Below are 26033 nucleotides of genomic sequence, written 5' to 3'. Positions count from 1 at the left end.
ATATAAAAATACGCTGTGTAAAATCGCGTTTTATTGTACAAATTCCCCAGGTGAGTCTCCGCCCACAACCTGCCTCCCCGGTAAACTTTGCAGTCTTGTCAATTTTATCAATAATCATACAAAATGAGGAGTTTATAAAGCCCTTCATTACAAGCTCGGTCATCAACTGGCATTAATAACAATATAATACTGTCCTGTCGAGTCCATACAGGAGCAAAGAGAAGATCTAATCATACACATCACTGCCATACAAACAACAGTTTTTGCAGAGTCACCATAAAACACGAGAGTCTGAGTTTCATCCCATCCCTGTTTAAACCGTCAGATCGACCCAGTGACACATTATACAAACGTCTTTCATGTAAGCATGTCTCTGCAGCGATTACAGTGGGATTATAGTAACCGGGGCAGTGAGGGACACAAAGAATTATGGCATTGTAATCACAAAGTCTCTTCTGGAGGATGATGGACAGCGAGGGGAAGTCTTCAAATGAAGCTTTAAATCAATGTCGGTGAGATTATAAATTCTAGGAACATATTTTTTTTTTTTTTAAAAGACAGAGTTTATCACAATCTTAATCATGTCTACTGCAACTGATGACGTGAGTAAAGATAAGCCGTGTGGAATTTGGACCATCAACCTCACCCTGAGAATGTCTCCCTGTTAGGAAAATATATTATTTCTTATCAACAATTAATCATTATGTTGCATAATTTATTGTTACAGCACAAATTTGGAGGCAAATGAGTGCGACGGCCGGCTTTTCTCAGTGGGTTTTTCTTACGCGAGGCTTCGTCACAGCTTATTTCACAGGAGTAAGAATCCCACATGGAGTGTATCTAAAACATATCTCTGAAATCGGAAACCACAGTCATATTCAGAAATTCACACATCTAAGACTTGTGTAGTACCGTAGGTTAACACAAAATTATGAAATGCAACAAAATCTTGTGTGGACACTGGAAACAGAAAAAAAAAAGGGAGAGAGAGAAAATGTAGAGCAAGTAGTGGTTTGTGTGACTGGCAGTTTCCGGTCAACTTTTTCTGGACTTGTCATTAAACAAGCTTCCTCTGGGTGTAGGGATACGCAGAAGAGTCCAGTCTGGCTATAGGTTTTCTCCAGGTTGATACTGTGGCTCTGTGGCGGTGAAATAGTCCTCCAGGAAGGACTGCAGGTACTCGAAGGTTGGCCTCTCGTCGGGCTCCTTCTTCCAGCACAGCTTCATCATCTCATGAAGGGACTCGGGACAACCCTGCGGGCAGGGCATGCGGTAGCCTCTCTCCACCTGCTCCAGCACCTCCCGGTTCACCATACCTGAGGTGGAGATGAAGTGGAGACAGAGAGGGCTGTAAGAGCTTTTGTTCAAGCCTTTTTTTTCCAAATGGAAAAAGAAGAGATAAGAAAGCTCAGGAGGCTGCATGTTCCACAGAGAATCCAGAGTGCATCATTAAAATCACAGCCACCATCAACAGAAAGGATTGAAAGCCTAGCAAATCCCCTCCCTGCTGAATATCAATCTACAGCAGGAAGTCGTGATTTAAAAAAAACAATTTGAGTGTCACGATATAATGGTGCTGATGATATCCATGCTGCATGTAAAATAAATAAATAAATAAAGTAGTAATAGGCAAATCATACATCTGTACTGCAGGTGGACCCCAATAATATAAGAAATTCAGCTTGAAATTATTCACTTGCATTTTAATATTAATTGATTTATTTATGTTAAAAGTCAATTAAAACTAAGCACCTCCTGTTACCACTTTGTGATATTACTCTTTACGCTGACCTAAATTTACTGCTCTTGTATTGAAGCACTGAAGCAGTGACAGGAGGCCTTAACACTTTGCACATGACTGGGTAGCGTTAGCAATTTATAGCCAACAGTCCATGTGGTTTATGTTTTTAAATAAAAATTTGAAGGAACGATATCACTCACTCTTTTATATTTTGATTTAAAGCCAAGATTTGGGATTGGTTGGGCTCTATGGGAGTTTGACCTATAGACTTGTGAATTGATTTGCCTATCATAAAAGTGTATTTAAAACAGAATGGATAAAGAATATTGTGACAGACCCGCCGATCATGTAATCAGTTGGCACATGTAAACTGAGAAAAATCAGTCACAAATTCCCATCCCTAATTTTTCAATCTCAATATTACTGAAGCTGCACATGTGCACAAATTAAAAGGCTTCATATAATTCTTTTGAAATGAAATACAATCTTTTTGTTTGACTTATTACTAAAGACACCAGCCTCTTCGTTAAGCTTAGCTTATAGACTTCTTTGTCCAAAGGTAATAAAACAACAACTGTATATAAAAGATGGATGTGGCCTGACCAGGTCTAAAAAGTGAAGCCACCTTGGAAGGATCCTAATTTTATATTTTTTTTCTAATACCGAGCCGGGTTTGAGTCTTTCTCAATGACAACAAACATGTTACTGATTGTTTTATGGTCTAAACTGTTTATTAATCCATGTCATGTACAGATTGCTTGAGAGTTGTCCACCCTTTTAAATGTGATACAACAGCCGGGCACTGGATGACTGGGGCCTTATTTACTGGATCCTACATGCTCACCAAGGTTGTAACACATCCAAAATGGCAGACAAATAAACATCTAAATGGTTAGTGACCGCATGTCTGCAAAAACCTCAACAGAATATATTGTTAAAATTGTTCCTTTGAGGTAAGAGTATGGCTACCTTGAGCTGCTACCATGAAACATGCCTCAATTTCTTTTCATAACTCGTTACTGTGCTTTCAAGAGTAACTTCATGCTTCAAAAACACAAATCTACCAACCAACACGCAATAACAGTGACTATGGCCATCTTTTAAATACAGTCTATGGCCAAACCCAAATGCACAAACATGTTAAGTACAAAAATAGAAACTAACAAGATTTCAAGAAAGAAATTCCCCCATTAAACTATGTGTTTTTGTATTAATTAAAGGAGCAATTTCAAACATATAATTGCAAATGTATAAAATCCAGTGGTGTTTGTTCACAGAGCCCAGTGAGCTGTTTCCCCAGGTTTACCATAAATATTCTTACCTAATGTCTATTTCTCAAAATGTCAACTTACTTCTATAATCAATTATCAAATTCTCTTCAGCCACACACCTCTAATATTAGTTTCAAGGCTACATCACATATAAACCTGATCTGTGTGAAGGTAGCACAGAAGGCTACGGGCACTGCTCCCTGGGGCAGAATCAGTCTGGCAGATGGTTATAAACAAGAGTTGTGTTCAATCTCCTGATCGTCCCCCTCCAGATGGTCTCATCTAATCTCAAATGTGCCACAATGTCTGTGTATGTGTGTAAGGGTATCTGTGTGTGCATGTGTGTACATGTCAATACTCCCCCTACAGAGCCATAAACAACCAGCGCAGACAATGTCAGACAGCTTCACTTCATCCTCTGATATTAACAAGCACACCAGCTCAACGTCTGCTGACAGACTGCAGGCTGATCACTCTGGCCATTAATCACTGCGCTCTGTTGGTGCACTACACCTTTTCTTCACACCAGGTATGTGTATATCTGTGTGCTAGTGTTGACCCTGTCACTTACCTGGATAGGGCACTCTGCCTTTGGTGACAAGCTCAGTGAGCAGGATGCCAAAGGACCAGACGTCTGACTTGATGGTGAAACGGCCGTACAGCGCAGCTTCTGGGGCCGTCCATTTAATAGGGAATTTGGCTCCTGCGTGTGATGGAGGAGACAGGAGAGAGGGTTAGGTGAAGTGCTGCCACTAGAGGGCGTATGGGCTAATTTCTGTCTTCATTTCCAGGAAGCCACAGGAAGGTCAGTTAACCATAGTTATATAATTTGCAGCACATTATATTTTCCTACTCAGTCATACAGATTTTTTAAATAGACCTCAGAGGAAACAGGTTTAAGGGATAACAATGAGTATAAACAATATAATAAAGAATGCTGCATTTAAATAATTAAAAAAGCTATTAGTATTAAGTATTAAAGTATTAAAAGTATTCATTAATACTTATTTCAAATAGCAATTTCATTTGAACTACTCTCTATCTGAGAAATAGTCCTTATGGAAACGGTGTCATGTGCACCACAAACAAAAATTCATTGATCTCTGCCACAGTGATGAACTTATATATAGACTGTACATAAAAGATGGACACAGACACGGTAGCATCATCTAGCGTAGTAAAGTCTCAATGTGATGTTTCCCTGTCACCATCACGGCGTTTTAAAACTGTACATGGATGTGACAGAGAAACAAAAACAAATTAAGAATAGCATGCTCTATTGTTTATTTCACTGTAAACAGGACTATAATTTACCAAATGAGTGTAATGTTGTATTCAAGTGTCTTAAAAGCAGCTGTTAACAGAATAAACCCATCTGAAAAGTGTTTACTGAGGTCATAGAGAACCCAGCACAGTTTCTCCAGGCATGGGAGTTACATCTTTTATATACAGTCTATGAGATTAAGTGAATTTTTTACAGCCACCATTTTTTTCAGATCTTTGACCAAACAGATGCTCACAGGTATCTTTTTAGTCTTCTGTCTCAGGTATTTAGTTTTTCTGCTCCTAAGCAGGCTATCAACTGTGCCCCACTTCCCTCAGCTAACATGCTGCTAATGCAACACTTTTAGCGTATTTTTGAGGACTGTGTGTTTATAAGATTATTTTTTCATCCACTTCATGATACATCGATCAGCTTCAGCTCTACTTTAGGGATAAATTACTAAATCCCAAACTAAGAATGTGAGCATATTTAGTATTTAACTCGGTCTGCAAGATGCCTTTCTTTCTTTATAGCATCACTGGCACCTGTGTCTTGTTACTACGCCACCGGTCTTCAGACTGTAATTCAATTTGTAGAGCAGCACTGTTTCCTAAGTTTCACAGATGCTTCTAATACAAACTTCAGAAGGAAACTGCTGTCTTCAGCCTTCACTGGAAGTGTCTAAAGCTTGCTCCACTTTCTCATGAGGGCAAGGCACTGCTTGCGAAGCAGAAATAGCAGAGATAAATTCTTCCAACATGTGAAAAGCAAAGCTAATAAGAGATCAAAAGAAGCATCTGGTTTTTCTTATGTTAGCCTAATTCATCATGAGGTGAGACAACCGGGAGTCGTCATAGCTGTAAGGTCACTGCTCTCTCTGTTTCTGCCCTGACACCTCATTCACCTGTGACTCACACAGCCTGTGTTTAAGTGTGCGTGTGCGTGCACCCACCTTGCCTCGCCGTGTACTCGTTGTCCTCTATCAACCTGGCCAAACCAAAGTCGGCAATCTTACACACCAGGTTCTCGCCCACGAGGATGTTGGCGGCACGCAGGTCCCTGTGAATGTAGTTCATCCTCTCGATGAAAGCCATGCCATCAGCGATCTTTAAAATAAACCCAAAATGGTTAGACAGCATCTCACGTTCGCCACTTCAGCTAATAATTTTCAGCTTCTCATACTTTCTATCACCTCTTCATGTCTGATTGATTTTCAAAGAGTAAGAATAAAAGCGTGTGTGCCAAATCTGGGAGAGGAGGACTTGTTTACCTGAGGCTGTGATTCTTCTTCTTTTCTTTTTTTTTTTTTTAATGTCAGAAGCTTAAAATAGAGCTCTATACTTGGCAGTGCACTGAGGTGATTTCTGCACTAGTGGAGAAAAAAAACGATACAGGTACTGGTCTCACCTTTGCAGCCATGTCCACCAGCATGACAAGATTCAAATGTTTGCCATCTCCTTCTTTGAGGAAGTCCAGCAGGCTTCCTATTAAAAGCAAGTATGAGAAGTCAGAATGGATGTGAGGGAGCTGCATAACGACATACTGCTACCGAGTGCGGAATAATAGCTTAAAGTGAATAATGCATTAAGTTGGACGGTAATTAATTTTGCGATTCACAGTGTTAGCTGATCCATGTTTCTCGTTTGGAGGTAAAGTATGGAAAATCTTTTAACAGTGTCTTTGTGAAATCATTGTACCCGAATGCATCAAAGACTGCAGACACGTAGGCATGCATCTGTCACCGAGTTACCTCAGAATTTTTTTTTTTTATGAAAACCTGCTGCAGCTTTCAATTACCCATTCCACTTTCCTGCATCTGGGACCCGCCAGGGACCCTGGGGGACTTTCAATTTTTAAAGCATATTAATTAAAATGCCTATAAAATTTACATTTTTCCTTCAAGGAAATCAAGGAGAAAAAAAAGCAAGCGCATGTGATCCACCTGAAAAATCTACAGGCTCAGACCTGATGTTGTTTTGCTTCTCTCTAAAAATAGACCTCAGGAGTGTCGTGTAACAGGAAAACAGCTGAGTACTGTTATTCTCCAGGGATGAGCGGTACCTTTGGACATGTACTCTGTGACAATATAGATGGGTTCCTCAGACACCACAGCATACAGAGGCACCAGTTTGTCATGCCTGAGCTTCTTCATAATCTGAGCCTCTTGGAGGAAGGCCTCAGGCGACATGGTCCCCGGCTTCAGCGTCTTTATGGCTACCTTAGTTGTACCATTCCACGTGCCTGCGGAGATGGAGATGCGAGGGAGAGAAAAGCCCACAGGCAACAGGGGTAATCAGTGTTGTTAATGGGCTGGGAGCGAGACAATATCATTAATTAGGTCTTGTAATTGCTCAGACATGTGCTGTCATGCATGCGATTCTCGCAAAATATCCCTGGGATGAGCGGATACGGGCTCACGGCAAACAAATCCGGCTCGCTCTCTCCTCCTGAGAGATACGATCTCTAGAGATAAAGATGATATAACAAAAAGAGGAAGCAACTGAAGGAAGTGGATAAGTCCCCAGTTCTGACAGAGGCAGAGACAATAAACATAGATGGACAATGACTACATTTTCTATATAAACTGGGGCTTATTCTGAATTTCCCAATATACATAAATTTAGATAATTACTAAACAACATGTGGCTGCTTTGGCCTTACCCATCCAAACCTCTCCAAAGCAGCCCTGGCCCAGTTTGAGCTCCAGCTGCAGTGACTCCCGGGGAATCTCCCAGGCATCTTTAGCAAGGCCCTGGGTCTGAGGCTTGACTGTGGGGCAAACTGTGGTCAGCTTGTGGCAGAGCCCGTCAGCATGCTCTGTGACAGAGACAGCGAGAGAGATCAAAATGACACATTATACCCAGCAGTGCTACACACCAATACACACAAGTCTTTTAACCAGCAGGATTCAGTGTCGTAAAGTTTCATCCATCAGTTCGTTCCATTTGATGTGGATGACTTTAGATGCACTCATCCCAGCTGCGATGAAATATAAATGAGATGAAGTGGCTTTTTAACACACCAGAGCGCTCTCGAGAGCCAAGCTGAAATGGAGTGGGATCACACAGACTTAACCTCAGCTCTCTTTGGGCTAAGGAGGAGGTGTGAGTTTCAAAATTATAACAGCACCATCAATTGTTATTAAAATTAAAGGCCATTCATCTCCCGTGGTAACCCTAAAGGAAGCACGGCAAACTGCGTGGCACAGAGCAGCAGCTGTGAGTAAGAGTAATTTTCAGGATAATTCCTCGAGGTATGAAGAACGACTGTGATGAATAATGAATGAGATGACACAGAAAAAGCGAGTGAGCAGGGAGCGCTGCCTGTATACATACCTGTATAATGTTTCACGAGCTTCTGTAATGTGTCAAATTGTGCTCTGGTAGTGATGTAGTACCCCCCATTATCAAGCTTGCGGATCTTGTAGTGTTTCACATTATCTCCTTTGGATTCGTCCCAGTCCCGTATGGAAAGAGAATAAGCACCTGAAGGACATACAGGAAGTGGTTTTCATTTTTTTAAGCACAACTGCGAGTGATTTGGCTTTGTTGTGGTTAAAAAACATGGCTTCCAAACTAGGGTAAAGCTCTGGTTTCCTCAGACTTTTTTTTTCCTTTTTTACAGCTGTGAATTTATGTTTTTCCTACAAAAATGTTATTCTTAGCACAAAAAAAGTATCCTCCACTGCTTTGGAGACATATGTTTCTTCCATCAGTTTCTGATGCTAAATACTTCAATACCACAACAGCCTGAAAGCCGAAGTCAAACAAAGGGCAATTATTTTTTACAGTACTTACCATTGCTGGCTGCTTCATTCTTTTAAAGCAGCTGCATGCTGTTATTAGTCTTCCTCATGGCTTTATGCAGATCAAATTGTGCAACTGTTGTAGGTTTTGTTCTCTTCACTATTTTAACAGTACCAGGATCTATGCATCCGTATGCGCTACAGGGTGCTGCAGAAAATGATTGCTGCCCACACCCTTCTCACACACAGGCTACGAGAAAGCTCACTCTTCTAGATGAGGAACAGCAAATATGAATCATACTTTAATCTTATTGCAAATTAGAAACAGAGTTGGTGAGAAGAATTTTGTAAAGATTTAGCTGTGACACAAGCAGTGTTAAGCTTGTGCATCCATTAATGTGACAGCATGAATTCAAATGTACTGTAATCAAAGTCATCAGTAAATAACGAGGTCCAACCATTGGGTGACCTCCGTGGCAATTCTCGAGCATGCCATGAACTGAAAACTGCTATAACACCTGCATCACTGTCCACAGTGAAGCCAGTTTTACATTGCCCCTGACCAGAATCAGCACCTTCGTGCATGACTGAAATGTACAGCTGCCCACAGCGACAAGCCAAATGCCTTTGGAAGAAAAATCTTACGGTCAAACGAGACAAAGAATGAGCTATTTGACAACAATAACTAGAGGTATGTTTGGAGGGGTAAAGGTAAGGCTTTCAGATCTAAGAACACTGTCAGCTGTGTTCTTAGACTGTCTCAAAACCCTAACTTCACCCCAAACAATAATCTATGGACTATATTTAAAAGCTGGATCAGTGCCAATCAACCAATTTAAATAAAGAGTGGTCGAATATCCAACCAGGTTTATACAGGAAGGATACCAAAGGCATCTGGCTGAGGTACTACTAAGGGGCTTTTAATCAAATATCAGTAGAGGCCATTGTAGCCACCTAAATGCTAATGTTGAAGCTTTAAAATGCTAGAAATCAATAGGTAACACTGATATAGATACGTCCATCTTTTTTTAAAGACTCACTAATACTAACACTAACAAGTATAACAGTCTCATTCTATCATGTCATTATAGTTGACCTACTCACCTTCCACCCAGAATCTGAAAGTGAAGTGATTTAACGTGGTGAATCCATTTCATATAAGCATTTATTTTAGCATTGCAAAATTATTACTTATGTCATTGCCATTTGCCATGAAGTCATGACAGTTCTGCGTCAGTCGAGGTCTTTAAGTGCTTCAGTTGCTATAGACTAGCATGATCCATGCAGCAACAGGATTTTCAGCCTGGACCACTTTAGTTAAAAGAACATTGCTATTTGCATTTGCAGTAGTTTATATTTGGCGATAAGTGTCTGTCTTGGGTCTTCCCTGCTTTTCCTCACTTACATGTGGAAAGCTGAAGGTGGGGAGAACAGCAGCAAGAAGCAAAACCCCAGCACGACAGAGATCAATGACAATAGAAATAACACTGAACCTGAAATGATACATCTGCAGCTGAGCTTGACTTTGTGGCTTGCCTGAACTAAGACCATGCTAGATTGTAATCCATGCATGCCCGGAAACGACTCCTCCCCCTTTGCTAAGGATAATCACCTTTAGTAGTTTCACTTTCTCGCACCAAGAAAGTCCCTCGATGATTCCCTGGATTCAGCAGCAACCTCTCGGCATCTTTGCGTCCCATTTTACCAAAGTACCACCTGCAAAGAAAGAGCGTTTGAATAAAATGCTCAGACATGTCTAAGGACTTGCATGGTAAAAACACAAAAAAACAAAAAAGCAGTAATGCATTTAATGCATTCCCTTCTTCTGAATGTCACAATCACATCATAAAGCTTTATAAAGGCTGTTAATGTTGGATAGCGTGCTTTGTGCAATATGAGGTCATAGCTTCCTGGTGCAGCTGTCATAGCTGGAGTAATGAGGTTATAAGAAGCAGCAACAAGGTCTTACTCTTCAGCCTGGATGGAGTCAGCAGGAGCCACATAATTACTTGGGATGTAGCCTTTCTTTCCTGTGTTGATGGAGCGAGCCTCCCACCAGTCTCCTTCTCTGCAGTGTGACAGCGACATAGGAGATGAGATAAATGACTTGTTCAGTTAACACTCAACCAAAGACTGATAATCAAATAACAGTGTCACTGATACCTGGAACGGAAAAAAAACTGTTAATGATTGCTTATAATTTTTGGGTAAGCCCTGTGGGCCACCATTTATGACACCGAAATACTTCTAAATTCTTTTCAATCTTATTTGTACTTGTAAACCACATAATTTGATTCAAAATCAATCTTTAAAATGCGTTTAACACTAAATGTTACCATCAAAATGGGACAGAATGAGACTAATCTATTTTACATTACAATACTATAACCCGGGGCAACATTTCTACCAGAGCAGAAGTGCACAGTTCCCAGTAGAAAGCTGGCATTAGGAAACAAGCGGCAATCTAAGTCATTCATTTAGCCCGACACACACCGAACAGGTGCAGCTGAGCATTGCTGCGACAAAGAAAGGCATCTGGTAATCGCAGCAGTACTCACGAGGAAGCATTTTCATACAGGCGCTTCATAAACTGAGAGAGAAACTGGAGCGATTCTTACGTATTGTTGATGATCTGGAATCGATCTCCTTTTTTAAAGGTGAGGTCATCTGACGTTCTGGCTTCGTAGTCGTACAAGGCCACAAAGAATGTAACGCCACCTAACAACATAAAAAGAGACAAAGGATTGAAAAGAATACCATAACATCACAGTGATGGCAGCAATGTTTGTGTCTTACCAGCATGGAAATATGACTGAGAATAGATGCTGTCAAGACAGACAGTGAAATTTACACACATGTTAAACAACTGCCACCGTATAAAACTGGTTTTATTTGATAGTGTAGCTTTCCATGTAATAATAAAGTTTATAGTATATCACTTTTGAGAACACAGGCGCTCTATCTTTCCATGCAATATTTTGCCTACTGTGTAGCCATATGCCCAGACATGATATTCATATACCTACCACTGACAACAATGCTGTCAACAGTAATTCTATTATCACCTGCAGAAAGCAAATACCATGGCAGTGCCACCTTTATCCCCCTCTGAGAGCAGATAATCCATCATGGAGGAGGATTACAACCTAAATCCCACCTAAACAGGAGGGCTCTCAGGATCGCTGTAAGCTGTGTGATCAGAGCAGATAGTTGGACCCGTGTTATCGCCAACAACTTCAAATAACAACGGCCGGCATTAGCTGTGACACCATAAAGCCAGATCAGCATGCTGACCCTGCTAAGCCTAATATTAATAATGTTTGCATGTTTTATCCCATTTATCTTTTACTGTAATACAAATTATGTTTACTTTGCATTTCTGCTCCTGACCATCTCAGCATATGTGATGGGAATTTTCTATTTCATAAAGCTCTTTCAGTTTATGTCACTGTAACATTCAAATCAATATTCAGGACATCGACCTTGGTTCAGCGATGTGACAGTTAAAAGTGGACTGCATTAGTACAAAGCAAAGAGGACGTAACGTTGATGAAATAAAACTAAAGCCTGATTTAAGGCAGATTTATGATCCCATGTTGGTGTCTGTTTGCTTAACTCTTCAGTTACACAGTCAAGGATTATGAGACACGTCTACCAAAAAGCCAACAGTGAATGATCTGTTCTCCATTTACGAGAATATACATATACATATATCTATAGACATGTCAAAAGCTGATTGATTGAAGGTGGACTGAACTGGAAAACATCAGGATTTCTATCTTCTCCTCTGCAGGGAATAAGCAGAAGGACCAACATCAACACAGGCAAGAGCCACTACAGACAGTATAAAACATGGAAACGGGTTCTGAATTGGAAAAATTGAGTCAATGCAGGAATAACTTAAAACTGCACTCTATCTGAAGATCACTAGATGGTGACAGGCCATAAAAAGACTTCCAGTCCTATTGAGGTTTGCAGACACGTGACCGCTAACCACATGACATTAACTTGTCTACCATTTTGGACACATAGCAATCATGGTGACAATGTAGGATCAAGTGAATAAGTGCAAACTGCAAACGTGGATCATATTGCTTCAAAGTAAAGGTTGCACCTTTTGAAATACGCTAGCTTTGGTGTTGAGGCACAACTTTTATTTTGAAGGTTAATTTTCTTCATTTTTGGTTTGTGTTGCACTTTTTTGAGTTTTTCTAACACTCGGCTAGTAGTTAGCGAGCATTTGCAGAGAAATGTGAAAAACTACAGGCGATCACCAAAATCTGCTTCTAACCAAAACAATAAATATTTCCCTAGCAACCAGGTCTAATACAGTGAACAAATCTTGATGTTCGCATGACATTAAATGAATGTCTGCAGTTGGTGTTAGACAGAAGCAACATGTAGACATCTGTCTGCAAAGCTCTCGATAGGATATTGAGCTTTAAATAATAAAGATTTAAGTAAACAGTGGTTTCATTTTGCATGAACACCATTATCAGTGCAGTAATGACATCACGCAGTAAAACTCTACTCACTGGGGACAGAACCAGAGAATGAGTTGGACACAGGACCGGAGAAAGAAGATGACGTTCCTCCAAAGGGAGTAATGGCAGATGAAGAGCCACCAAACGGCGCGAGGGTGTGGTTGAAATTTACAGCCCCCGAGCCAGAGGAAGATGAGGGAATTTGACTCTGCTGCAGCTGTGTGGGTTCTGGTCCGTAGTGACCGACATGAGGCGTGGTGGCGGTATTGGTGTCAGATGCCTGGGAGTTCTCTGGCTGATACTTCATCGTCTGGCCTTTGTCCTCTTTGCTCTTTATGCACCCCATCTTCTCACCCTTGAGAAAGAACACACAACAAGAAGATATTATTTCAGTGTAAACAGAGGAAGAGGATGAGACAGTATAGATGGAGGGGCTGAGGGGCATATAGGATTACTGACTACAACATAAGGTCTGCAGGAACTGGAACAAGCATTATGAAATAAAAATGCATTGACCTGATATGATTATGTGAAACATTTTATTGTTGTTAAAACCTCTAAGACTCTAAGCCATGTGGTAACTGGGACATATGGATAAATGTAAAATCCGATTTGAATCACTCAAACAAGGCCATGTAGATAAAACTGTGCAGTTCTTTCATTTTCACTATTACCATCTATTACTTGACGCTCCTGTTCCATCAAAAACTCTGTAAACAAATAACAGATTATATGCTATTTAAATCTACTCCACATTATATAGGGAAATGCATATTTCTTTGGAGTATCTACATTTATGCCTTGCTGCAATTCAGACAAGTCTTTGGGTTAATCAAACCCCTCTCTTCTGAACCAAACCCCAAGATATTTGGGGCAACAACTTGTCCCTGACTTGCAGTGGGCACTTCAATCTTTTCTGGCCAAGAAACATGGCCTTAGACTTGGAGGTGCTGATTTCCATTCCCGTGGGCTTACACTTGGCTATGAACTACTCAAGCGCAAGCTGGAGGTCACCACCTGATGAAGCCAACAGAACCGCATCATGCGCAAAAAGCTGAGATGTGACCTTGAGGCCAGATAGGGAAAGTGGAAATCTTCTGCTACTTGGCTATGTCACAGATTCTGTTCATAAAAGCTACATACAGATAAAGGCAGCCTTGTTGGAGGCCCAATAGCCACTATAAAGAAAATTAAAGAAATCATAAAGAGACATTGTAGGATAATCACAAAACAGACGTTAAAAGAATAAAATGACTGCAAAGAGACATAAAGCAGCCAACAAATACTTACAGCGACACAGAAAACAGCAAAAACTGACCAGAAACAAAATGCAACAAAACCACTAAGAGACACTCAAAGCCACACAATGATATTACAAAGTGATACAAAATGACAGCAAAAGGAAATTACTACAAATTTGATTATAAATGAGCGACACAATAATTGAGCGCAGGTCAAAACTGTGAGTCATTTTTGTGTCCGAGCCTGAGATTCCTGGATTTTGTGTCTTTGTCCGGGTATCTTAGTCCTCTGCTTTTTACATGTCTCTGCCAAAACGTCTACCATTTCACAATCTATCAATGCCTCAGCCTGACCACGCTGGAAGATTTGAAGCATTGATGTGTCTCTATCGGCGTGGTTGTCATTCCTCTTCCTAACATAATTTGGACGGAGTCACACTGAGGCATTCTTTTGTGGAGTGAAGGCCTGGAAAATGTGGAGACAATCAGATACGCTCGTAAAGAAGTCTGAGCGCTGGGAGATCAGAACGGTTTCATTTGCCAAGAACAACGGCTGAACGCGGAGTAGGAGCTGGTTTACTGACACTCCAAGACAGTAAAACAAAAGAGGTAAAAGGTTTTTATAAAGAGCAGATATGTTCAGCGTGGAAGTAGACTAAACACAGTGCTACTGAGCAATACGGCGGCACAGTTGGTTACAGCAGCGCACTGAATTACAGGGCAGTGATCGCACAATCATCAGTGAAAGAGGATCTACTGGTGCAGTAATACATCTCTCTTTGATTTTGTAACAGTGGCCTTGATGTTGGGAGGTGGGAGGGATTTGTCCTCATCGTAGAGGGAGGTTCATAATCAAGAGTTCATCGAGTTCTTCAGCTGAACTGCCAAGGGAATCAACAAAACGGGGACAAACCGCAGAAACCTTCCAAAGATTCAGAACACTTTGCTTAAATAAAACTGTGCAAATTGCAGGTTGCAAGTCATGCTGGGTACTGGTCGTCTTCTACAAAACATTTTTTATGGGTGGTCAGTTAGTGGAGTTGTGTCAGAAAGACGGATTTCTTAAAAACGGCTTCAAATGAATATGTCGGTAAATCTGATCTCAGATGTTAGATCTGCAGCTGACATGCTGAGAATGTTGGCATGGAAAAAAAAAAAAAACACTTTATTTTTCTGAACCAAACTTTCCTTTAACCTCGAGACAAAACCAGTGTCATGAAAAGCAGAGGGCTTTGCTCAGTGGTCGACTCAGGTGGCCTTGTATTTCACATTTAGACAGATGACTGCCTGGCCCGCCCGGTCAGCAGTGAAGCTATCACGCCGTAAAACACTGGCCGGCATCCCGGGAATATTTGCACTTGAGAAATGTTTTTCCTTCCAAAAATAAGGCATCAGTCATTTCATAAAAGTGACGTCAGTCTCACAAAATTATCATAAATACTGAAGTTAAGAGATTTAAAGATAAAGTATGTTTTATTTTTATACTATACCAGAATGCTGTTAAATAATTACACATCATAGTTTTTTTGGTTAGTGTAGTAATGTAGTAAGATAATGGATTAATAACTTATTTGTTAAGATGATTTCTTTTCTGCTTTGGAAAAATCAATCTTGTAGAAGGAAAAAGGAAGCAAGAATCAGCCATAAACGCGATGCCTTCAGTTCACATGTGATCTTTGTTTAACATTTTCACCATCCCTCTAATAAAGCTACTAAAAGTGATTAAAAAAATCAGTGTGTTCAAAGTTTAGTCTTTTTAATCAGCGCTACAAGACTTATTTTTAGCAACGAAGGGTTTCAGTGTTGGTCTGACAGCTGTTGAATTTGTCTTTCAGTTGCTGGGCGGATGCTTTGATCTCTCTGACTACATCTGATCAGATGTCTGATCAGATGTCTCACAGATGCTGTGTACGCCACAGTTCATGCGTGACAGTGGTCACAGCTTTTGTATTTGGGCTTTGATGATAAACTGGATATTTTAAACTACATTTTTGCACACACATATATGATATGATATTCTCATATGATAATATCATGTAATTGTTCTTTTTGTAGGATTTTGCACAATATTGGAAAAAAAACTACACCTTCCTGAACCTGGATTTTGAGTGAAATGAATTTGTCAAAAATGAGACAAAACTCACAATAAACAAAGTCAAGAATTAGTTTTCAAATATAGCATATTCATTTCCTTTTCTTTTTTATTAATATAGCACAAATACTGACTCAAATCCGGCATTGTGGCAGCCAAGTTTGGTAAGTATGCACTTTCTTGTTTTTTGCTAAGGGTTGATTATGAAATATTAGCATGCTTTAACAATAAACTAAGATACCAAACAGAAAATATTGCTTAAAAAATACCAACATGGACTATTTGGTTAGCACTTAGCTTAAATCACAGTGGTGCATAAGCATGGCTTCACAGTGTGTTAGTCTTCATAAAAAGAAAGATACTGAGTTCATTAGGTAATTGTTAAGGTTAACATGCTGTTCACTTTTAGATACAATGACCAATAAGCTGATCAAATATTATTAAATAAGTGTTAACAATAATCCTAAATTTGACTTATGCTGTTAAAAGTTTAACAACAAAGCTATCAGCCTGTTGACAGAGCATTTAAGGTTCTGTGTTTTAAGCTAGCAAGTTAAATTCACTGAAATTCCCACCGGATACTGAAAGGAGTTTATCTGTCAGCACACACTCACTTCCTCATCCTATTTGTATTAATACAGAAGCAATAACTATGATATATGGTGTTTAACTGAAGGCTGGGCTATAGTGGAGCATACTAAACAGACAGATTCCTATCTCAGTGTCACAATATCCTTCCAAAGCCCCAATGATAAAAGCTCAGATAAGATTCCTGTTACTGGTTGTGTGAAGAAAGAAATGTTATGAAATGTAGGGTTTTTGGAGAGTTTTGCTGAATGCTTGTGCTGAATGAGGAGGGGGCCAAACGGGCTCACAGCCAGCTCTACCAGCTTGAATTACTAGGAGGATTATGAGGATGGTGGATTTAACTTAAGAGGATAATAACAGAAAACAAAAAAAGAGGAGTGACCAGCGGTGGCAGTAGGTGAAACACTGAAGACCTCTGACTCTACAGTCACTTTGGCCTATTAAATATTCGTTGCGTTCATGGGCTTCTCACATGAGCAGAATTATGAGGGCTATCAGCTGAAGAGGAGGCTCTTAAGGGCTCTTTGCTGTGAGGATACAAAGAGGACTGGCTTTGCCTGAAGCCTCTAAATCAGCTCAGTTAGCTCTCTGTCATCTGGATAAATCTGCCGGTCATCACATACTGACACCACAGGCTTTGTCTACACTGAAAATCGAGAGCTTTAGGAGAAAATATGGCACAAAAATAAAAGATGCAACAGCAACAATGTTAAGGCCAGTGAGCATGCATAGCTGTCATGAAAACCCCCCCAAACCTCCACAATCACAAGAAAAATCACACTCTAACATCAAAACGCCTCACTCTCTTTTGCACTCAGCGCAACACAAGATCTGTAGCAGAATCATGAAGCCAAAAGGAAAATCTGCCTTGCTGCTAATTATAGTAACTTACTCTAATTGCGGACAACATCCCACTGCCCCCAGGATGCTAACATGACCTACAACAGCATGCAAACACGAGAAGACTCCCAGTAGCACCAGTCGGAGCCATAAAGAAACAATGAGAGAGGAAGGTGAAGGGTTTAAAAATGGGGAAGTTTACATGTCAGCACATGCACATATAAACCAAGGCCCCTTTTACTATCTGATTGGAAAGGTTTGGCGCTATTGTCTAAGGACTGCTATGTTCTGACAGACAGACAGAAGATCAGTAAGTAAGAAAGCTTGACATATCACTAGACGTGGGCGGATAGATCCAAATATCGACAGTATTGATACCAATGCTGGTACTGGATTGATACTAGTATGATAGGACTGATACTTTGTTTTTATCCTCTAAGTTCAATATCTAGCTCACTGAATTGTGCTAAATAAGTGAGAAATAAAAAAATGCACCTCAAAAACATGTCAGAACCTTTTTGTGTTGACTGTCACATCTATTTTATTTACAGCCTGTACACATTTAAACCACAGAAGCTGACCCAAGGTGCTTCAGAGACAGCCACATTAACCTGGCTTTATTAGTAAAAAGTATCAGTGTTGGTATTGGTATTGGTATGGAATAAAAGCTTTTTCATTTGGTACAGAAATGCTCTGCTCAGATTAAAGATTCTCATTTTTCAGCCCAACAAACTGAGAAATTATCTATATATCATTTATATATCACCAGCAGAAGCCTTTTCTGTAGCGTGAACGACAGAGAGGTGAAAAATACCTGCAACACAGAAACATAAATATGTTTTCCATCACTGCTGAGCTTCCTTCTGTTTCCACAGAGTCTCAACAGACCCAAAGAGTAGACACTATCTCTGTTTAATATTTCTCTTCCAGCGAGGTCAGATTGCCAAGTGAGCTACTGTGGCACAGACAGCTGACAGGGGATTCAGTGGGTTGCTCAAGGACACATCAACAAAGCTGATACTTGCTGAAACCTGCCTGCCTGCATGTGAGAGCTTCTCGGCGCTCCCTTCGACTGTCAAGTATTACAGGAAATACATAATAAACCAAAAAAACGACTATTTTTGGACATCTGAGGCAGCTCCAGATGTTCCCCTGAGGGACTGCATCCCTCCATAAACATCTGAGATTCAGACAGGAACTCAGACCCTTAACCTTTTGTATTTAGCGTTTTCAAGCTTTCACTCTTTTCTCGAAGAGCTCTTGCCTGCTTTGTGTTTCATTTGTGTATTTACGTAAGCTAACGTGATCTGAGTTTCAGTTAAAACCATCTCCTGTCTTTTCCATGATCTCTTGTAAAACTGATAATTCAAACCTGAACACTTGTTATCAGCGACCTTCTTTTGGCTTCCTTCCCTGACTCTGACCACAAAGTGATAATTCCACAGAGGCTTCACAAAACGCTGATAAGACAGAGAGGACAGCATTTTTCCGTCACTCTCTTGGATTATACTGAAGAGGTTTACAGGGATCACGGTTCAGAGTTTTTAAGAAGGCTGCAGAGCCAATGTTTAGATGAGTAAGCTGAATGTGGAGGAGTCCCTGTGATCAGAAACCAGGACAAAATCTGATTTTTACCTATTACTGCTATAGTAACACCTGGATTTGCTGCTTTTTTTATGCTTTTATATAATTTTAACTCGTCTCTTTTGGTTTTTGTATTGCTAAATAGACCAAAGAGTCGCTTTGAAAAGAACTGATTGCTTGCCAAGAATAACCTGCAGCATTGCACAAACTTTTCTGAGACATCACCATCAAATATCCAATTCAGAACTTACAATTGGACAAATTGTGACATGTTTTTTAAATTTTATTTAATGTGAGAGCTGCAGTTGTTGCTAGTTTTTACCCATGCTAATTCAATTCACATTCCTGAAGCAATCGGTATGATAATAAGGTACGGCTTAACAACTTGCACATATAAAACACACTGAACGTAAAACATGCTGTAAATAAAAGTCAGTGAAAACGCGGCGCTTCTAATGAATTTTAAACCATTTTAAACCAAACACATAAACACATAAACACATAGGTTATCATGGTGATTTAGCCACTTTAGTGACACAGAAAACTCTGACTTGTCTCGCTATCACACTAATCTTGCTTTGTAACACACATCTACAGACCTCACGACTGTGCTGCCGTTTCATATTTTGGTGTATTTTAAAAGCAATTATCTTACCGTAATATGACTGTGTGCGTTTATTTAACAGAGTCCATCCAAGAAGTGTGTGCTGTAGTTTTTGAGTGATACTAGTAGTTTAGCAGCGAATACCTCTGAGTATGAATAGATAATGTTTGCTGATAACCTAACACTCAAGATTCCCATCTAAATGGGTCACTTCTGACTCCAAAAAGCAAACAAACAATATGGTGGGAGTCAAAATGCTAAAACTCAAAAGAGGAATCCTCAAACCACTGCATACATCTTTAATATATGGCTACAAAAGGAGTGTCTGCCTGCTATGGTGGCAATAAATAGAAATAAATCTGGATTTACCTCTTTCATTAGATGGTATTTTTTAATTTCAACTTTTTGAAGTATTTGCATATGCAGATACGATACATGAAAGTGTTGCTATCCTGATAAGATACCCAAGATGATGTTGTGCTAGTCAAGTATAAATTATTAGATCTTCCTTTTGCATGCCATGCATTATACATGAACTGAAGCCTGATTCTAAGATATTCTAAGATACAGTAAGACTCTCAGTAGTTTAAGCAGGCTCAAATCTTCTGAGATTTAGATTAACTAGATCTTGATAGTTGGCTGGGTGAGAGCTTGGCAGCTTAGCTGAAGGGTAGTATGGTGGTGGTGTTTTCCTCCTCCATCAGTCATCAGAGGTCTTACTGAAACACTGCCCAGCATCTTGCCGGGCAGCTGTTAGCTGCTGACGCTGCGGATGCAGACTGGGTGGGTCTGTGGAGCTTTAATGGGCTTCAGATCTTCAACAGATGCAGCCTGCCACATTCCTCTGATGCCAAAGAGTTAAATCTGGGTCTGGAGATATGTCATGTGACGGTGGAGATCTGAAGCCCCGCAGCATCAAGAGAAACATCAATAAATGGTTCATAATGAGATTTACTCTGCACTGGGTGTCGAGTTCTGTTGCAAGCGTGCTCACAGTAAGCTAATCCTGAGGCTTACAACACTTTGAGATCGATCTGAGAACAAGTTTAGCTTGAAGAGCCTCCTCGCTCAGCAGTGTTCGACTTCAGTCCAACAGAAAAAAGGAAAAAAATCAGTTTTGGTTATTTACATTATTATCATAACTGACTTTATTTAACCTGTCTCGAAACTTCACCGAACAGCTTGTGGTTGTGCTCATGTCAGTTACTGTGCTGCCAGAGAATAGACATCACACATTTTTCAGAATAAAATCTCTCATGGGAAATCCTGAATGAGTGTGCTATTTTGGGGAATCATCCTTTTGCAGCACATAACAGGACCGATTGTTTTAAGTGTCAACATAGAAAAACAAAAGGTGACTCCAAAACCCACAATACAGCCTAGATTAGAGTCTTCTCCATGAGATCCAATCCAGCTGTATTGACATGTGGACTGTGGCATTAGCAGTCAGAGTTTAGGAAACACTGGAGCGCTTTGTTCGCAATATCAGAACTCCCTCTCCCTTACAGACTGCTGATAAGAGGGCAACTCTTAGATATTTGTTCATGCGCCTTCTTTTTTCACGCATGGAGAGCACTGCTCTGATTTTACTCCCTCACATGCTGGAGAAAGAAGCGAGTGAAGTGCTGAGAAGTTTGAAAAAGAAAAACATTATGAAAAGAAACATTCTTAGAGTGGTGAACTGATTTGATCCGCTAGAAGATGACCTTATTAACCAATCATGTGATGAAATTCCAAAATTTCACATCTTCTACTATTAGTATCTTCATTCAGTGAAGACCTTAAAGAAGGGGAAGTTTCATGTCAGTCAAAACAAGAAATGCCATCATTTCAGGTATCCTAAGCAAAATTTTGCTGTTGCGGCCAGCATCCTTTAGCCTTCAGTCTAAAAACACATAAACTAAATGATCCATTGAGTATTTATTCTACCAACAGATCAGCCTGGAAACTATCAAAAATGTCAGTGACAACAAAATCCCTCAGAATATTATATTTGCTATAAAACATGGCCAGAAACAGGCAGCAGATTCTCTTCTTAACCCTCTGACATCCAAGCCATCATAGGTGTTCCCAGAACGCTGATGTTGTTGCATCGCCACTGATGACTCAGACTGTGGCGTGTCCAGCGGGGTGGCCTGGGGGGGCACTGGCCACCCCCCCAACCAGACTGGCCACCCCAGGTGCCACCCCGAAGCCAAAACAATAAAATCCAATGAAATATCAAATGTACGATTATGTTTTCACAGTGAAGCTCAGATATCCGAGTGTAAGTGAATGCAGCATCGGCTTCTGCGCTATGAGCGTCATGTTAGCAAAGGTAGGAGAGCCAAGCACGAAAGACGGCACCACAGAAAACAGTTTTTCGGAGAAAGATTAACAGTTTAATATAGCTGGACTGGCCATCGAGCATGGCGGAGCTTCCACGGCGGCTAGCAGGTGGATGAGGGAAGGGTAGGCAGGAGGAGGAAAGACCCGAGGCAGCCGCCAGTCCGAGTGTCAGGTGAACTGAACTTCAGGTAAGAAGTTATGACCTGCAGTCTATCTGGGTCAGATATAAACCAAGTTTAGGTGGAGTTTATTTTCGTTGTGCTGACTTTTTACAGTCAGTTACAATAACTCATACTGCGTGCTAGCTAGCATGACGGAGTTTATACAGCTGGGTGGGTGCTGTGATGTTACTGATGTTGAAATTTATTTTATTCATAAGGTTAGTTAGTAGAGTTGCCAACGGCTCCTTAAAAAATGGAATGGTCCCTCATTCAGAGAAAATATTACAGGTTTTGTATTGAGCTGAGAAGAGACGCAGTTTGTCCTGTACTTAAGCTATAATGAAAAAGACACAAAGCTGGAGTTATTCTGTCTTTACGCTGTCAGCTGCCTCTCATTCTCTCCTCTCCTGTTGCTACTTCAATCATGAAACTGATCAATGATCAGCTGATCGGCTTTTCTCTTGTTTTTTTATCGCCCACTTTGCGCCAGAAAGAGGAAACCAGCGGGTGTTGCGCTAAACAACAGCAGCACGTTTAAGCTTGATCAGCTGTTGTTAGAATTTATTTAATATTAATTTCTAGTATCAGCCGATGTTTGCTGGAGCCACAGCTGTAAAAGCTGCTGGTCATGATATCGGTTTGGATATGTGGTGAGAGGGAAACATGCAGATGAAACCAGGAGATGTCCTTACTGAATCATCAGAGCTGAACAGGTGATGGAGAAACAGGTTTACCTTTTAGGTGACATGAATGAGTTGAAGGGAAGTTATGAACTGTTTCTGAGAGACAAATAACACCAGGATCCTTTTCTACGTAGCTGACAGCTGGTAACTGTGCAGGGGCGGGTCTAGCAAAGTTATGCCAGGGGGCCAGGTAGGGCATTAACAGAGAAAGGGGGGCACAAAGAAATACTTTTCTTACTTATTCTCATTTAAAATATCTCGCTTTTATTAAATAATTATCTGAATCTTGCGAACAAAGTTTTTATCTGACGTAAAATTGATAGAAATCATACATATACCAACAAGACAGTGTACATCACTGTCACAACAGCGTTTGTTTTCATTCAAAGGCTTTATGGCTTTAATACCTGGTGGGCCGGTCTCTGGTCAAAATGCCCAATTTTTTGTCCCAGTCCAGCCCTGCAGGTTAATACTGGCAGTGTCACCATGCCAGCTCAGCCAGTGTTGTTCTTTATACATCAATATTACCAAAGTTTATCATAAGGCAGCATAGAAAGTATTTACTTGCTTTCAGGTTTTATTCAAATGTTAGTCTTTTTATTTGTTTCCCCACTTTTTTCCTGTTTCAAAATCAAACACCAGTTTGTAAGAAGATTATCTTCTTTTTTTAATAGGCAGATAAAATTTTGCATTGGCTAATTTGCCAATTGTATGTTAAAAATGTTTGTATTTTAATATTCAAAAATGTTTTTGCCCAAAACATATGTGCACTATATGTCAGTAAAAATACTATGCAAATATTGCTGTCCTTGAATGCTGAATAAACACTGACAAAGCACTGATTGTATCTCTTGTACTTCATCAACGCAGTATCTAAAAACTTTGCACCGTAGTGGTTAAAACCTCATTCTAATAAGAGTCAAAAGCAAATTCAGTTATGAGGTTTACAGGGTTATTGAATGATGGTTAACTGTTGGTAGAATTTTTTTTTTAACATTATCTGCCAATTACATCTGCCACCCTTCTCCAAATCTGTGCCCCTACCTGGCCCCCCCAACAAAAATTTTCTAGACACGCCACTGGACTCAGACCATCAAACTGTAGGAATTTTGCATTAAAAACATCAAAACAACAGCTGCAAACTTCAGCAAATCAATTCATTAAGTACTTCTAGCAGCTTCGGTGGTAACATTAAAAGCTGTAACTTTTTAATGTCTTCACAGGAACCTTCCAGGGGTGAAAGATCACACTCCAAAGCCCCAATAACAACACAACTGCCTCCTCTCCAACCTCGCCAGACCTTATAAGGATTCAGAGCTGCTATGATTCACTTACATAGTTGTGCAAAAGTGCAGAGCTGTTCAGGATATGACACCACACCGAGTCACTTGAAGTCTTAACAGACTTCAAAGAACATGTGTGCAAGTAAAGCCCGTGTCCTAAAAGTGGAGACTGAAAGGTCGGAATGAGAGAAGAATAAGCAAGTCCTCAAAGTGTGACTCAGCTGTTAAATGAGTGACTTTGCATCACGAAAAGAACCCGAACCTCTTCCTCCTCCTCTTCTTCTTCTTCCTCTTTAAACCCATCTTTATCTGAATCCAGCACTGTGAAATCAACTTTTACTCAGTTATTTAATCTAATTAACACGTTGACAAGTGAACACATAGAAAATGAGAGAAAATAAGCATGTAATCCATTTTTTCCTCACACGAGTTTTTGGCTATTAATCTCTAATTTACCACTATAATCCCCCGGTGACAATTTAAGACTCATGTTTATGATAATAGAACCGTGAAATGATAATTAGACCCCTGCTATTTTATCAAACTGCAGAACACTCAGCTTGTGTTACTTTGATTATTCATCTGCAATCCAGTATACTTATACCGTATTCCTCTGGGACTGAAAGCATGCCGACTGCTCGCTGATGTCCTATAAAATGACACAAAGCGGCTGGTTTGCAGGAAAAATGAACATTCACACACTACATAGAAAATCTACACGCATGTCTGTGTTAGTATAGGACATCTCATTTCCTTTGTTGACAGCCCAGACAGGCGAGCAGCTGCGCTTCGGCCCATCTTTATCTGATCCCGCTGCTCTGACAAAGACCACTTTTCTTTTTTTTCTTTTCATTTACCTTCTCAAATCCGAGTCCTCGGTGGGTGTTTTCTCTTTTCCCCCCTCTGTTCCCCTCGAGTCAGATCAGCAAAAGCAAAAGAAAAATATCCGAGTTATTTCAAACGGAACCGAGTCGCCTTCATCCTCACTTTACGCATCCAGCAGAGTCAACTGTGGTCAGATTTTTTTTCTTTCTTTTTTTTTTAGTGAAGTTAAATCAAAGCAGCTTAAGTGTTGCAGTCTTGGAGAGGATGGCGGGGGCGATGGAGGAGACGGTCATTGTTATGAGAGCGGACGGGTCAGCGAGGATGAGTCCTGCATCGGCATGACAGTGATTAAAAAAAAAAAAAAAAAGCAAAGAAAAAAAAGTGAGACCCTGAAGTATCCCAGCGCTTTGTAGCCTCCACTTCCTACTACTAAACTTCCATCAACCCCCACACAACAACATGGCCGACCCAGCCTGCGGGACTGGAGCCACACAGCTGGAGTTACAGACAGAGATCCGTCTGCTGCAGCTGGTCTGAGATCAGCCAAGCCAAGAGATGATGACTGAGGGAGAGACGAGAGAGGAAATAAGAATAGAAAGAAAAGAAAGAAACAAAATCAGACGAATAAGAACAGACCGGTCCGTGAAGTGAAGGAGGGCCTCCTTTACAAAGGGGACTAAATGTGCAGTGTTTTCAATCACAAATACAGGTCTGGGACGCCCCCTGCTGGGTGATCATCTCTTATTACAGTTCAGGGGAGAACTGCTCGGCCTATCACACCCGTTGTATCACGCTTAACTTTCACTGGGATGCATTTCACATAATATGGTGTTACAATAAGCTAATTTGTATTACTTGCTTCCGACCCTGTTCACGCTTTAACCCTAGAAAATGTTTATCGTTTAAAGTTCGCACAAAGTTTTACTGAATTGATTTTTTTTTAAAATTAATTGTATTTTATCCTTTATATTCTTTTCTTAATGACGCAGAAAGACAATGCAAAACTACAATGCAAATATGCTAATAGAAATATTCTACGTGGTTCTGTGCAGTGTTGCACTCAACCTTGCCATATATATATATATATATATATATATATATATATGTGTATATATATATATATAATCTTGGTTTAAAATCTTAATATAACTCAGTTTATTCCAAAGACAGAAGTGAGGATGTTGATGAATTCGTTGTGATTAAAATAATAAAATTAGCTAAATTTAATCTGAGGAAACAGGATCTTATTTGTTCCATTCCTACTGATTAAAAAAAAAGTTTAAAGGTAAAATGTTTCTG

General features: G+C 40.2%; 1 protein-coding gene across 1 annotated transcript; it reads right to left on the bottom strand.

Moving 5' to 3' along the window:
• Positions 1-12: 12 nt before the first annotated feature.
• On the bottom strand, positions 13-25514 carry LOC100709943 (tyrosine-protein kinase yes). Its single transcript, XM_003439233.5, has 12 exons — positions 24767-25514; positions 12557-12860; positions 10640-10739; positions 9991-10089; positions 9634-9737; positions 7612-7761; positions 6938-7093; positions 6338-6517; positions 5684-5760; positions 5229-5382; positions 3584-3715; positions 13-1316 (listed from the first exon to the last, which is right to left on the bottom strand). Exons 2-12 carry the CDS (start codon positions 12849-12851, stop codon positions 1108-1110), a joined length of 1656 nt encoding a protein of 551 aa, XP_003439281.1. The 5' UTR covers positions 12852-12860; positions 24767-25514; the 3' UTR covers positions 13-1107.
• Between the last annotated feature and the right edge of the window lie 519 nt (positions 25515-26033).

Source organism: Oreochromis niloticus, linkage group LG9 (assembly GCF_001858045.2).
Source record: "Oreochromis niloticus isolate F11D_XX linkage group LG9, O_niloticus_UMD_NMBU, whole genome shotgun sequence".
Lineage (NCBI taxonomy): Eukaryota > Metazoa > Chordata > Actinopteri > Cichliformes > Cichlidae > Oreochromis > Oreochromis niloticus.
The sequence above is the reverse complement of the archived record's forward strand: the minus strand, read 5'-3'. Positions and strand labels throughout refer to the sequence as shown.